The following is a 15,295-nucleotide window of genomic DNA, read 5'->3' on the forward strand; positions in this document are numbered from 1 at the left end:
TATTTACAAAAAATGTGAGTGGTGTGCACACGTTTGTGAGATGCTGTACATGTATTGTTTTATACCCAATAAGTGAAGACCGCCTTTATCCTTCTCAGATCAAAGATGTTCTGTCAGATTTCTGCTGAAACGTTTGGTTGGACTGGAGAGATCAGGTGTAACCAGAAATTGTTTTGTTGCAGTCAAAATTCAAAATGTCAGAAAGCAGGACTGAGGGTTTGTGGTCGATACAAAGTTGGGCATTGATTCGGATTGAGGCAAAAAAAAAATAATCACCCCGTGCAGCCACTGCATTTGAGCTATTAGATTGATCATATTAGTATGGGGTGTTCCCAAGTGCCAATGATTTTGTAACGATCATACTATTGTTTTTTATTTCCGTAAAACAACTCTGTTAATGGACGAGTGCTATTGAAATGACCTTTTATATAAATTCTTTTCATTTGATGTACCTTTTAAGGTACTGGCCATCATTTGAATTTTACAGATGTGACTTGAAATCAGAATTAAGGTGGCTTTGAATATACAACTATGTGGTTTAAAATCATATTTGCACATTTGGGAAATCAAATGGCTGCTAACAGTTCCAACATCATCATTCAACATCCTACCAAAGTCATGTCAAACTTCACGACTATCTTGGCGCTTTTACTGAGCATGTGGTGGTGGGTGTAGTACTCAAGTTCTGAGGCGCGCCAGTGCTCCGAGTCACACAGGATGAGATGGTTCTGCCCAATCTGGCCACCAATCTGGCTTTGAGGATCCAGCCGCACAGAGAGATGTTCAGACCCAGGTCCTGGAGTTTCCCGTCCAGCCAAGAGAGAACGGTGGGCTCTTGAATGCTGAACTGCAGTCTACAAACAACACTGTCACACATGCATCCATCTTCTCCGGGTGGGAGAAGATGAAGTCCATGACCGGGGGGGATTGAGGATCAGGGATCAACTGGTCACCTGTCATTTACTGTTGGGGCAGTTGACAGTCCACCCTGTCCCCACAAGCCCTCGCCGAATGTGTAATAGGCGCATTTTATACCTTATGCTGCAACATTTCTTGCTCTGAACAAAAGTTGAGTTGTATTGAGCTCGACTCGGGATTCTGAGGGAGGAGAGGGAGTTGTTCCTCTGACGTTCTCCAGAGCCCTGCTCTTGTTAGGACTGTGATTTGCATGTTTCCTTGAGAACTCCAAGGCCTCTGCACACGTCTTTGAGGAGACGGGGAAGTGTGAGATAAACGCTGCAGCGGATGGGAGTGGCCCAACATCAAGACACTTTCTCATGCTGTTCTTGTGTTTTTTGGAAGCATCAAGCGGGGTTCGGCTACTCTGCGTCCGCCAGCCTTTGTTTCACAAGTCTACATTTGCTGAGCTCTGCATGCATTAACGTGGTCTTCTCTGTGTTGAGGCTGAAGTTGGCCCTCTCGTGAATCATCTGAAGGAGTTAATCTGAGCTGGGATTTGAGATTTTTTATTTTTTTTTTATGTTTGTTTCAGCGCTGCAAATTATGCTCGAGCTTATGAAAATGATAAACATCTTTCTGTCTCTGTGTTTTCCCTCCATGCACTTTTAATTGCAGCTTCTCCCATGGCATTATATGGATCAGCTCCATAAATCCCACACTTCTTGTCCTGGTGCTGCTGAGCTGATATGAATTTTGCAGGCCTTTTCCATTTTCTTTGAACCTAATATAGCGCAATGTTAATCAATATTAGAAATATGTTTTCCCATCCCAGCTTCTTCCCACAGTATTACTACAATTCTGTTTAATACTTAGTGTACCATGGGTAGTATACCATTTGGTACAGATTGTTTGATCCGTCTGGTTTCCTTGGTAGACAGATGGACCAGCATGGACCAAGGAAGAATCTGTTTCATTTTAATACGGTTCCAAGACGGATTCTGGAATTTAGATTCACCTTCACAGCATTTCCTGCTGAATGGAGGTTCAGTAATACTTTCATTTTTCTAATTGTCTTTTTGTAAAACAGACTTTGTAGTGTGGGGCAGTGGTGGCCTAGCGGTTAAGGAAGTGGCCCCGTAGTCAGAAGGTTGCCGGTTCGAATCCCGATCCGCCAAGGTGCCACTGAGGTGCCACTGAGCAAAGCACTGTCCCCACACACTGCTCCCCGTCCTGTCTCGTGCCAACAGTAAAGCATCCTGAGACCCTTCATGTGTGGGGCTGCTTCTCATTCAAGGGAGTGGCCTCACTCAGAACACAGCCATGAATAAAGAATGGTGCCATAAGACCAAAGTGAGAACTAAGCAGCTCGGGGAACAAAACATAGAAATTTTGGGTCCATGTCCAGGAAACTCCCCGGAACTTAATCCAATTGAGAACTTGTGGTTAATTCTCAAGAGGCGGGTGGACAATCAAAAACCCACAAATTATGACAAACTCCAAGCACTGAGTATGAAGGAATGGGACGAAGTTGATTGACAGCATGTCAGGGCGAATTGCAGAAGGCTTGAACAAAAAGGGCCAACAGTGTAAATATTGACTCTTTTGTATAAACTTGATTGTAAGTAATAAACTTAATTGTCCCAATAAAACTTAATTAAATATTTGTAATTACGTGCCAATACTTCACAGAAACGACTGACAATAAGATCTAAAACACTGAAGCAGCATACCTTCTGAAAACTTTTGGCCACAACTGTATATTCTTGTAGATTGCATTGAATTTCAAGTGATTAAGCAGCCATTGTTAGAAATACAATGACCTATTATCACAATACATTTTCACACATGCAGTTGGACAGATATTCAGAAAGCAGTATTCATGCAGCAATCATTCTAATAGTAATGAATAAATTCAAATATAAATTGTGTTATCTATCATAAGAGGGGGGGTCAACATTTCTGCAAGTCTTCTGGTGTAATTTGCACATTTATTTCTACAGCATAACATTTTTATATGTTATATAAAAAAAGATATATGTTTCATATGTTAGTGTTATGTTCACCAATAAGGTCACCGTCTATCTGTATTCCAGATATTTATGGACACACCTCCAAATGGAAACCCGAAACCCACTGGATTATTTCTCATCCATTTCTGTTGTACAGGTAGCAGGTTTTCTGAGAACTTCACAAAAAAATGATAGGAAAAGATGAAGTGTGAGAAAATGATGAAACGAGTGATGCATTTCTTTTTTATTATATAAAAAGCCCCATAGTCATCATCAAGCTGAATGATTTCTCCTCTTCGCACTTCCCTCTCTTTGCAGGCATTTCTTTGACTTTCCCCAATATGACTTTGGCCACTCAGTCTGAGTGTCTTTCTCATTCTGCTGAAAATCACGTTTTCGTGTGATGTAGCCACTAATCATGCTGACGAAAAGCAGGGATAAAAAGCTCTTAATCGGGTCGGCCTTCTGAGTCCTTGCGTAGGGATCCTGCACCAGGTTGGAAAGACGAGATGACACCATCTACGTGTTCAGCACTTCTGGAGAATTCTCAATTGGGTTCACCATGTGCGCATCTCCTGAACTTCTTATCATATTCCTTATGTCTGAGAGTCACGGTCACACAACCCATGTTGGTGATTTGAAATAGTCAATTACTCTTTAGTGCACGGATTTACAGAGCAGAAGAAAATAGCATGAATCTAAATGAGAAATGAGAAAACTGGCAATTCAGTGACTTTCAGGAAAGAGAAACTTGGAGTAGCGCAAATTAGTGTTGAGTCAAAAACAAACTAACTCCTATTAAAGTGCGTCGCAGCGGTGATGCCAGATATGACGCATGCTTGCAATGTCCATTCCGACGTTGCTCAGGCAATCTGCTTCAATAACACATATCATCATATACTGTGCATATTACAGTGTTTAATGCAACTAGAAACCACCTCTGGGCTGAACAGCGCCAGAACAGCCCATGTTGCAACAGTGACAGAAAGCTTTACTGTTAGTGCCCCCCCGGTAAAACTCCACGCCTAAACCACTCATCATTTGTTTACTTTGTGCATCAACACGTGTTACGTCATATATTGATTGGTTGTAAATTGATTGGTGTATAAACAAGACAAGTATGTCTGTGCAGCCAGATGAAAACAGCTAATGAAATAAATAAAATGAAGGTATTTTAGAATTTTTGATTGATCATCATACAAATTCAATAATTATTGTACATCTGGCAACACTGTGTGGTACTGCAGGGGGTGTAAAGTATGTAAGCACAAATTGGTCCGAATGCCCAGGTACGGGCGTGACAGTTGAAAAGAAAAGACTTTAAACATTAAATCATGTTTACTTTATAAAATTTGACAACTATATCAGCTACAAATAACTGCCTAACCTGACCTAAGGAGGACAAAAGTCAGAGCAAAGTCAAGACACACGATGCAAGCTAATATTATTCAGTATTAAAATTAAATAATTCAATATTACATTAATAATTCGGTCTAAACAACATAACTCAGAACTGAGTTTTCGGATTCAATTTGTATACAAAATTATCGACACACAATCACTAGGTAAAACATCATATATTGTCATATTGCTGTATCGATATTTTGATAACACCCCTACCATGCACACACTTATACATGCACCCTTAGTGCCTTTTCAGACATGGTAGGGGCATCTATCTCGCAGCTTCATTTAGTTTCTTTCTGTGCCTAGAAAAACAAATTCAGGCAGCTGTTCAACTAGAGGTGTCACCAACATGTAGGCCTGTGCGTGTGGAGGTTGAGGGTTCGACTGCGGGCGCTGTTCATTATTATCCTCTCCTTTGCCTGAAACCCAGCCTCACGTCCTTCTGCTTCTACCGATTCTTCCTCACCTGCTGACTCCTCACCTGCGGGTTTTCATGACACTCCGTCCTTTATTCCGTCCTCCGGAATGATGAATTTGTCACACAGACCGGCGGAATTTTTTTTTTTCCGTTTCTAACTTTTTCACTGATACTTTTGTTTCTTTGACTTTTCTTTTTTTCAGCCTTTCCTTCTGCCAACATTAAAAGCAGAAGACTGGTACACTTCGTACTTTTTTTTTTAAGACTTCACCTTTTCAACAGAGCATGGAGAACAATGGGCCTTTGGTACCCAACTGTCCTATTTTTCAATTCTGTTTAAGATGCGAGCAACGCACAGCAAATCAAACACTTCACACTGAGTCACTTTCTCAAGCGGCAGCCGCAGCAACAGTCACATGCGGCGCGCCCTGCAGGGCAAGGTTCTCACACTTTCAAACACCAGGCCCTGGTCGTGCACCCAGGGTATCAAGTTTGACCCCCAGGGCAACCTTAAGGAAGTGCCTAGTTAGCGCAACAGAGGAACTCCGGCCGAAAAGCCGCTGACCGGCTGCGGTTTTCCTGGGTCTCATCGAGCCTCCTCCTCCGCTCACGTTTCTGCCGGCCCAGCACATTTGCGGCGCGGCGCGTGGAGCTGCCCAACGCAGCAGTTAAATAGGACCATGCTGACCGCACCTCAGTTAACCCTTCCGTTCTGACAGGGCAACGCGCTTCATTCCACCCTGGACTGTAAAAATGTCTTTTTCGTCTTCATCAGTTTAAAAAAGTCGTTTCAGTGAGAAATTTCCTTTACGTCCTGATTATAACATCAACAGCAAGAAATGTTAACGCTTAATTATCCTTTAAAAAGGCTTTTTTTAATTGCCGGGTACAGTCATACTTTTAAATTGTCTAATTAGATGTAATGAATCGTGATATTTAATGCAAAAAATTAATTTTGGTCCAAAATAAGTTCACTTGGCAGACTAGGCAGTCTCTCAGGGGTGCTCACACCTAAAGGACATGTGTGATCGGTGCAATTCTAAATTGAGCCTGTGTGTGTGTTTGTGTGTGTGTGTGTGTGTGTTTTCAGGAGATGAAAAGTAACTGGAATTAGAATCTAGGAATAGCTGTTCCGCTAACGTGACTCTTGACATGATGTGAAGTGAGCCATCTGCTACGTGTACGTCTGCGGTTTACGCCGTGTGCAGTTCTGTGCGAGTCATGCCGTAAAGAGTTCGCATTGCCGTAATCATAAACATTTTTGTACCGTTTCCTAAAAGGTCTGTTTTCACGCAGACATTTCCAATTTTTTCGTCCATTCATTTTGACAAGAGGAACTGGCCGTGACGCTGCAGCGCGGGATGCGGTCACGTCCCGAAGCGTGACGCGTGACACTGGCCAGACTGATCACATCACCATTACCATTCATCAGAGGCTGCCGGGGCCCTTTATGCATGCTGGGCGGCGGCAGCCCCAGGTGGGACCTGTCTCATTTCAGAGCTAATAACGTGACCTCTACCTGCCTGACAACGCGCCTCACCCTTTATTTCAATCTTCGCCCACAGAACTAACAGTAAGGTTAACAGCGGATCGAATCAGGACTTAGATGAGAGAGATGACTCTACGTAACATTCGTTCATTAGTGCCCTTTTAACCGTGTGCTTTGTATTTATACCTTATCAAGGACAAAATGTCCTCACAATGATAGGTATTCATGGAGTGAAGTGGGTAGATTTTACTTGCTCCCACCAGGAAAGATTATAGAATTTTATATGTGAAATGAATGATGATGATTTTTAAACTACTCACATTACATAGATGTGACAGATATGTGAATGTGCATTTCATGCATGCAAAATTGCAAATAAACCAAACTTTATTAGACTTGAGGTGACACCTCAGACATGAAGGATCAAATGTCTTATATTTGGGCCAAGACAGTAAAAAAAAAAACGACATTTAAAATGAACAAAAGTAAAGGGGTTCCTTGGGGTCGGTTTAAATTTGTGGAATAGTTTAACGCACCCCTTTGGTTTATAACATTTAAGTTTGTAATCTCTGACCCATTTAGAAATTTGACGATTGTGGAAAATCTGAGGTTTTATAAATTGCTGGACCTTGTGCTTATGGACATCGAATCGCTTTTAGTCCCGTTTGTTCCTTTTATCGCCGCTGCTCGTATAATTGGACTCACATGCCGGCCTCCTTTGAACCCGTGTTAATCCTAAAATCCATGTCAGCAAGAACTCATGAACTTCCTCCTCCTTCCTGCCTTCAGACCCCAGTGAAGAACGTTACTGGCACATTCATGTGCTGCTGTGTGCGGTGCGAACGGGGCGGTAAACAAAGGTGCGAAGGGAAGTGAAACCAGCCGTCCCGAGCAAAATCAACCAACAGGGTCCAGGATTACAGCGGCTCTGCTGTTTGGACGCTCGTCTCCCGAGACGAGGATTTATTCTCGCATCTCCGACTAAGCTGTCAGTTTGGAGGTTGCCAGGTGAAACGAGGGGCAGGAGCTGAGCGGGAATGTGGCCGACTGAGGCTCTCCGGCCCCGACGGTAATCAGCTCACCTCTGGAGAGAACGTCCTCTCATCGCCCCACGGTAGGGACGCCAGATGTGGTCCCCAACCAGATTCTCTAATTGCTGCATGAAGAGATATATACATATTTTCTTCTGAAAGGAACAGTTGATGGGGCAGTGTGGGGGGTAGTAGCCTAGGGTAACACTCTCTGCTATGAACCAGAAGACCCAGGTTCAAATCCCACTTACTACCATTGCGTCCCTGAGGGGGGGGACTGTCCCTATCACTACTGATTGTAAGTCGTGAATGAAATAAATGAAATGATCGGTTGGTGCCACTGAGCAAAGCGCCGTCCCCACACACTGCTCCTCGGGCGCCTGTCATGGCTGACCACTGCTCACTCAGGGTGATGGTTAAATGCAGAGGACACATTTCGTTGTGTGACCGTGTGCTGTGCTGTGTATCACAATGACAGTCACTTCACTTTCACGATGCTCAGCACTTACCTATCCTATAAAAATTGCATATTGAAATACCACCATTGAGAATCCCCCCCCCTTTTTTACCTCTGGTGATGTATGCATCAATGTACATATTTCAGATAATTTGACAGCATCTGGTAATAATTTATGTTGCTGCAAACCTTGTTACATGTTGCCATTCATTTGGCCTGTACTCTAACCCAAACCTAAAATTCATACGAAATATACCGTGCATCCTAATCCTGAACTTCGGTACACAATGCAATGAATAAATTCAATGTTTGTCATGTTCACTGGTTTTGTAGAAAGTTTCATTGGGACTGTTTCAAGTGACTGAAAATGTCACTTAATTTACTTCCAGGGTTGGCACCCTTCTGGCCATTCTGAAAGCTTTCTGTTTTGCAGTCACAGCCAACATTGGTTGTATATTGCTCTACTAACTACGCTGAAAAAAGTGAGCACTGGCTAAACTTAAATAAATTGACACTATTTTTCAGTGTATTACATTTACACCGCTATGTTAAAAAAGGCATAGAAAGGAGCGCCACGTGGTATCCAGCGGTCAGCAGATGCGAACCAGTGGACTTGGTTGGTCAGCAGATGTTTCCCGTGCAGCGTAAAGGTATGCCTGTCTGTCCCTTCACAAATTATGCTGTGTGTTCACAAGGACCCTGGTGAGCACAAAATTGGGGCCCTTTGCTTGCTTCCCTTAACAAAGCTGTCAAGTGGCCACAATAACATTGAAATTAATTTGAAAATGATTTGATCCCCTGCTGATTTGTAAGTCTGGCTACTAAGAAAGAAATGATCAGCCTGTGGTTTCAATGGTGGGTTTGTTGTGAGAGAGAGAACAATGACAAAAAAATTATCAAATTTAAATCAAATATGCTAATAATATTGTCTGTAGGCTATTTAAACAAACACTCATAATGATAAATAGGAAGTCATATTAATACATTAAATAATGCCTTTTTTTCTTCAAATTTATTCAGTATTGACAGCAATTATTTCATCCTTTTGTTATGTTTTTATTCATGTAATTTTACTATACTGCCAAACTGCCTGATGCATACGGTACAGACAGAATATTGTAACATTATGATCAATTAAAATGACAATTTCTAGTGTACTTGGACATACTCCATAGCTCTGCAGAGATTTGTGCTTTGCAAATCCGTCCCAGATGCACCTTAATTAGGCTGCTTTATGCTGTAAATCGGCCATATGCTCGTTCAGTTTTGTGTGCGTCTTTACATTTCACACTGCACTGAGCAAATATTTAGCCAGCCTCAGCTTCCACACCCTGTCAGAGCCCTGGCATTAAGGATCATTTTTTTACATTTTTTTATTTTTATTTTAAATCCCACACTCTGCATAGCATCCCTTAAGACTATTAGCAAAGGCCTAGTGGGCTAAAGCCCTCAGCAGGATACGGTGTGTTCGGTGCCAAGAGTGGAAATGTCAGTCGCTGGCGATGGAGAGCAGGGATCAGGCGGTCCTGGCAGCAGGTACCAACCAGCATCAGGGGGGGACGAGGGGGAGGCATGGACTAAACAAATGCCAGTAGCAAGCTTTGGGTAGTCCTGGGTATGTTTAGAAGAGGCCGCATCTCATTGGTCAATTGCATCAGAATCTCGATTGTCTGTTACGTCCAACCTTTTTACAATGTGACATGATAATATGTGTAATTTCACCCAAAAAATATGTGTATGTTCAAAATACGTTTGTGTTATTATTACATTTTGAGAGATATTATATGTTCTTAGTATATTTTCATTGCAAATTTATTGCAAAAATGCTCTGTGAACCGCGAGTGCACACATCACAACTCTCCACATTTCCCATCAGAGAGTTAAGTTGTGTTAGTAGGATTGCACATGATTATCACCTGTCTTGTGATAATCGGAGGAAGAAACGCCATATTTATTGCTGTCAGACTACCATAATATCTACCGTAATATACCGTAATTGCAGCCTTGACGTGATAAAAAAATCTCGAGTAGAAGCCTGCATGTTGGTTTCATCCTTTTCTTAAGTTGGCGCACAATTTCAGACACATTTCATATTTGTATTTTTAATGCAGCTCTTTTTTTTTTTTTTACACACAGAACCATGCCAAGAACATATGTTAACTTAAAGTTAACTTTCTTCATTTTTTTCCCACTGATTAATTTTTCAAAACAAGCAAATATAATTCAAACAAGATATTTAAAGACTGAAATGTGCATGCCCGCCATGCCAGCCAGCCACACAAATAGAGCCTGTTGGCCGTTGCCCTTTGCCCGTGGTGATCTACTGCCATGCATAAGCGTTAAGAAAAAGAAAAGTCACTGGATTTCTAAGTGGCCTACAAAAACATTGTTGAAGATTTATGGCATCAAATTTTGCATGGTGCTGAGGGCTGCTGTGCCGCATCTGGCTGTTTACAGCCTCCAAGAATCTCAGCTACGGCCTTGTCATGCCGCAGACATATTTATGGCCCAGCAATTATTTCCCGTCTTTATGGCTAAAAGTTTGCCATGTGCACCACGTCCCAGACTGGCCGTTCCGTAAAATGTAGTCACTGGGCAAGACAGCAGATCCACTGAGTTTCTCTTTCACGGCACGTGACACTTCACCTTGGCATCTTTTCTGATGCCATTGACTTTAGTGTTATGTAGTTCTGTATTAATGTTCAGTTGGAAAAGAACAATCCACGGTGCGAAATGAAATATGACTCCATATCAAAGAAGTAAGGACAACTTTTCATTTCCTAAAACAGTTTTTGTTCACAAAATACGGTAAGCATGTGACTGTCTGACCTAGACTGATAGTCTTTGTTGAGGTTTATTTATTTCTGACACAGATGAGTTTAAAATGGGAGGTCAATGATGGACAGGTCTCATGCACCCTTATTCTTCATTCTGGATTATTTTAAAGCCCCCCTTATGAATAAATCATATCATTAGCACTTTCATGAATGGATTCTGATCCATTCTGATTGCAAGTCGTAAATGAAATGAATGAAATGATTGGTAAACTGGTGAATCTGACATTTGCAAACCCTCCCCCCCCCCAGGGAATGCCAGTGTGTGTTAAAGATGTTTCGAGGTTAAGACTTACAGATTTCTGAGGATGAATGTTGGTGTATCTGATCTGCTTTAGAGTGGGATTTTGGAAAGAAAATTTGTTTTAATGTATAATGCGGCATTTCATACATGCAGCATTTCATGCAAGTGCCAAGCATTTCTAGTCCCTTTTATAAACAAACTGGCTGCATATTCGGGTCTTTTGTATTTTTATCTATTTATTTATTTGCTTTTGCCACGAGCAGATTTTGGCCAGATGGCCAGTTCGACTCCTGGGGCGTCGGTGTCAGTGGTGGGTTTCCTGATATCTTTTAAGCATTCCCCAGGGAGCGTGGATGAAGGTGGATGGTTTTGTTTGCCACAGGCTCAGTGCGGTTGTTGAAATCCATCTGTCCTTTAGATGAAGTACATCACAGCATTAGACTACTGCTTTGACAAGTGAGTCACAGACGAAATTGGATATTTTTTGGGGTGACCAAAATTTGCAATTCTCATGAAGAAAGAAAAAAATATATATATAGCCTGCACTGAGTCCTCGGAATTCGTATTTCGCTAGATGATACCATATTAGTAAGTAACACAGACCATAGACCACAGACCATATCTGTACCGGGCAAAAGTTTAATGAAAAGTACAGTGAATCTTTTAAATAACAAAAAATCTTTAGCGATCTACAGGCTACAAGAACATACTCCATAAGGCTAATTAATGAGCATCAATGTAAGTCAACGGTACATATATCATGAGTACACGAAAACGTGTTTTAACCCCCCCAAAAAACATAAAATTAACCAAACATAACTAATCAAACAGGCATTCCAGACAAATTGTCAATAGTACAATCATTAAACCAATTTCATTCATTTTTTAGATAATCACTATTACCACTGTTTATTCATTAAATGAATATGCTACAAACATTTGCGAAACATCATATTAGTCACTGTATAGCAATATTCCTTTTCTTTGGTCTAAACCTTGAGTGTAAGACATCACTACGTTCTCATGTGTATTCTGAGAAAATAAGAAAATATGTAATATTTTTGCTTTGTGATATTATATATGGTATTATAGTATTTTACTATACAGTGTATATTATTCTTTTCAGTATACTTTAAAGTATACTTATTATACCATACCTTTCAGTGTGTGTGTGTGTGTGTGTGTGTTCTACCTGCTTATAAAATGCCCTTCTTTGTTTTTTATAGTTGATGGGCTAGGGAGACTCTGAGATGGCCCGCTGAAAGCCCCTTTATTACCAAGCAGCCTCTTCCTCGCTCAAGATGGAGCCTTCCCAGCAGCCCCAGCTCTCCCTTCTGACCCTTATCTCACTGCTGCTTACCACCCACCTCACAGCTTCACCTTCACCCTTCCCTAAGGACCTGCAGCCAATTTCCATCGTCGGACAGGAGCGTGAGTAGCTTGCTGTGTAATTGCTCTTTGCATGGAATCATGTCATGTGATTAATTATTTCATAATGATTTCTGACTGGATGACCTTAACGACACTGCGCTGCCCTCTGTCTGGGAGCATAGTCTGCTTATTATTGAATTGGTCATTCAGGTACCTGTTAGTATCGGCTGTCTAAAATTAAGTGGAGGGATGTGTTATATTATATTAAGATTCATGTTTTTTTTAAAAAGAAGAAGAAAAAATAACATAACCAAACATAACCAAATAAAAAAGAAAACATAGTGTCTTTACAAGAAAGTCGGAACCTCTGGACTGATTACATTGGGCATTTGTACAAAAATAGGCACACATAAATAAGCAGATATGTAGGTCTTAAAATATTTTATGCAGCAGTACTGAATCCCTTGAACCTAACTTAAAGTTTTTATACATAAATCTGTATGTCTTCGCAGTATAAGCAATTGAAAAATATATTCCCTGCGTCACAATCATGATATCACCTTCTGTATGCTCACATATTTGTAAGCCTGTTTGATAAAATGAAAAGACTGGATGAGAAAGTTAAAATGATAATCATCTCAGAATATCTCTCTTATTGTCTTTTTATTTTTTGTTATCATATGATATAATGTCCGTGATTACTTGCTGCTGTAAATAAATGTTGAACTGTTAAACTGTGTTCTAATTCCAGGAGTAAACGTAAGGTCAAGCTATATTAAAACACATCTCACAGTGTAACCCATGCAGCGTTTTTTAGAATGGTTTCTAAAGGTCATTTTCTCTCGTCTTGGTTAATTAGAAGATATGATATGCAAAGTTAGCACAGGCTGCGCCAGTTCTGTAGAAGTCCCAGTAATGACTCCCATTCTGGGGAAAATGTTGCTGCTTTCGGTTCCTCCACAGGCTCCAGCCTCTACCCGGGGTTCCAGGGGCTCAGCAATGATGACGGATCAGGACGTCTTGGTCTGGACTTCCAGAGAATGCTGCGAATCAATCACATGCTTTACATCGCGGCCAGGTACTGCGCTTCCCACAGCAGGCGTTAAAGCAACATCTGCTTTCCTGTTGTCAACTGGAATTGCCAACAGTGGCACGAATGAACTGTAAAGAATGTGGTCAACTTTGACCTCGATATTTAATCATTTGATACGCCTTTTTGACTGCTTTTGACCTACATATAATGGTCTCCCCGTTCAGATTCAAGCAGAACAAAGGCCTTATAATCTACTTTGTAGAATGGTCGGAACGTGACCATATGATGTTTTTTGCTTGTGTCCTTTGATTTAATGAAAATGAGTAAAATCTGAACGCTTTATTGATTGAAAAATCCAAATGATATGCTTGTTAGTTATGTATATTACGTATATTTCACGTGATCTTTCCAGGGACCATGTGTTTGTTGTGAATCTCACTTCAGCGACAGAGAGGATCGTCCCGAAGCAGGTAAAGCCTCCTTTTTTCTTCCTTTCCACTCAGTCTGACGACAGTTAATGGCACTCTGATGGTAATACTTTCCTCTTTATTTAACCCAGATACTGACATGGAGGACGAAAGATGTGGAGAAGTGTACGGTGCGGGGTAAAAACAGCGTGAGTTAGCCTGTCTTCAAGTTGCTGGCAGATCAGGCCTAAAATTCAAAAGAGTTATTACAGAAAACGCACTTCCGTTTTTGCAGGATGAGTGCTACAATTACATCAAAGTGCTCATACCGCGGAACGACGAGACGTTGTTCGCCTGTGGCACCAACGCCTTTAACCCCACATGTCGGAATTACAAGGTAGTTACATTCAAAGATCCCTTATTGATTAAGTAAGTCATCGCCGAGTGCAATACTTTTACTCTTACTTACCTGAAACGGAACAGCGTAATTAGAGTGAGGAACCGCGCTGAGTCTGTCTGACTCCCATCGTGTTGATGCGAAAGGTTAAAGTGGCAGAGCTGTAGCTGAAAATGTCATTTTAAAGGCCCAGATATGACATTTCTCATCCGATCAGTGATGATCATCCGATTTTTTTATTTTTATTCAAATATTTATAATATTTCTCATTTGAATAAAACTTGTCAGACAAGTATGTACTGCTACTTGTGTAATTGGCTTAAAGATTTTATTCAGAAACAATTACAATTGAGGGCCTTGTCTGTCAAAACTCCGAGACACAAAATAACAGAAATTGTAAGAGAGGTACAATTGAATAAGGGGGGAAAAAAGGAAAATACATTTTAACTCTTAACAGAATATTAAACGTAACACACAACTGCCTCGACTAAACAATACATGGTGGGAACCGTAACTAAACCTAATTGCAGATTAGCAATTAGCATAGCAAATTGAAACATACATTAAAACAACAAATTTATTAGTGCCTCCTTGTGATATTGTGGACACAGTTCCCAGCATATCAAAGTGATGTTTATTGAAGGGAATTATTATGATAATACCCATATTATGAGGTGTGTCTCATAAAGAGAAAGCCCTCTGGAATGGAAGGGCGAAACGTTGTCAAGGATCCATAACAAGTCCAGTTGCCGGTGAAATAACCATGACCCGGATGACTGAGAACCTTCACGGGTGTGATGTTAACAGTAAGATGGTATATGTGTACATTCAAGTGAAGTAAAAGCGATTTGAACAGCAGGCACAGCACACGGTGCCACAACGAAATGTGTCCTCTGCTTTTAACCATCACCCTTGGTGAGCGGTGGGCAGCCATGACAGGCGCCCGGGGAGCAGCGTGGGGACGGTGCCTCGATCAAGGGGACCTTTCGGTTACGAGTGCGCTTCCTTAGCTGCTAGGCCACCACTGCCCCTGCTCCAAGTCGGTTAATTATGATGTCCAACAAGGTACCATCTTACGACAAGCACTTGAAGGCAGCATCTGTGCTAACATGAACATTTCATTTGTTTTCACCATTTTTTCATGTTTCTGAGTACTACTTCCAATGGTCATTCCTTCTCCTTGTCCCCAGATGAACACTCTGGAGCAGGTGGGTGAGGACGTGGTGGGTCAGGCTCGCTGCCCATTCGAGTCCCGCCAGTCCAACGTTGCCCTTTTCGCTGGTGCGTGACCACACGAC

General features: G+C 41.4%; 1 protein-coding gene across 3 annotated transcripts in view; it reads left to right on the plus strand.

The window, feature by feature from the left end:
- The window catches only part of LOC114770550 (semaphorin-6D-like), a 54,552-nt gene that overhangs the window by 26,923 nt on the left and 12,334 nt on the right, over positions 1-15,295 (plus strand). For all 3 annotated transcript variants that reach the window (XM_028964569.1, XM_028964571.1, XM_028964572.1), the window contains 6 exons: positions 12,016-12,220; positions 13,124-13,238; positions 13,606-13,663; positions 13,753-13,809; positions 13,896-13,997; positions 15,188-15,278. In XM_028964569.1, the coding sequence (XP_028820402.1) occupies positions 12,091-12,220; positions 13,124-13,238; positions 13,606-13,663; positions 13,753-13,809; positions 13,896-13,997; positions 15,188-15,278 (553 nt within the window). In that variant the 5' untranslated portion in view covers positions 12,016-12,090. The remainder of the gene's footprint in view (positions 1-12,015; positions 12,221-13,123; positions 13,239-13,605; positions 13,664-13,752; positions 13,810-13,895; positions 13,998-15,187; positions 15,279-15,295) is intronic.

The sequence above is a fragment of the Denticeps clupeoides genome, chromosome 20 (genome assembly GCF_900700375.1).
Source record: "Denticeps clupeoides chromosome 20, fDenClu1.1, whole genome shotgun sequence".
In the NCBI taxonomy this organism is placed as follows: Eukaryota; Metazoa; Chordata; class Actinopteri; order Clupeiformes; family Denticipitidae; genus Denticeps; species Denticeps clupeoides.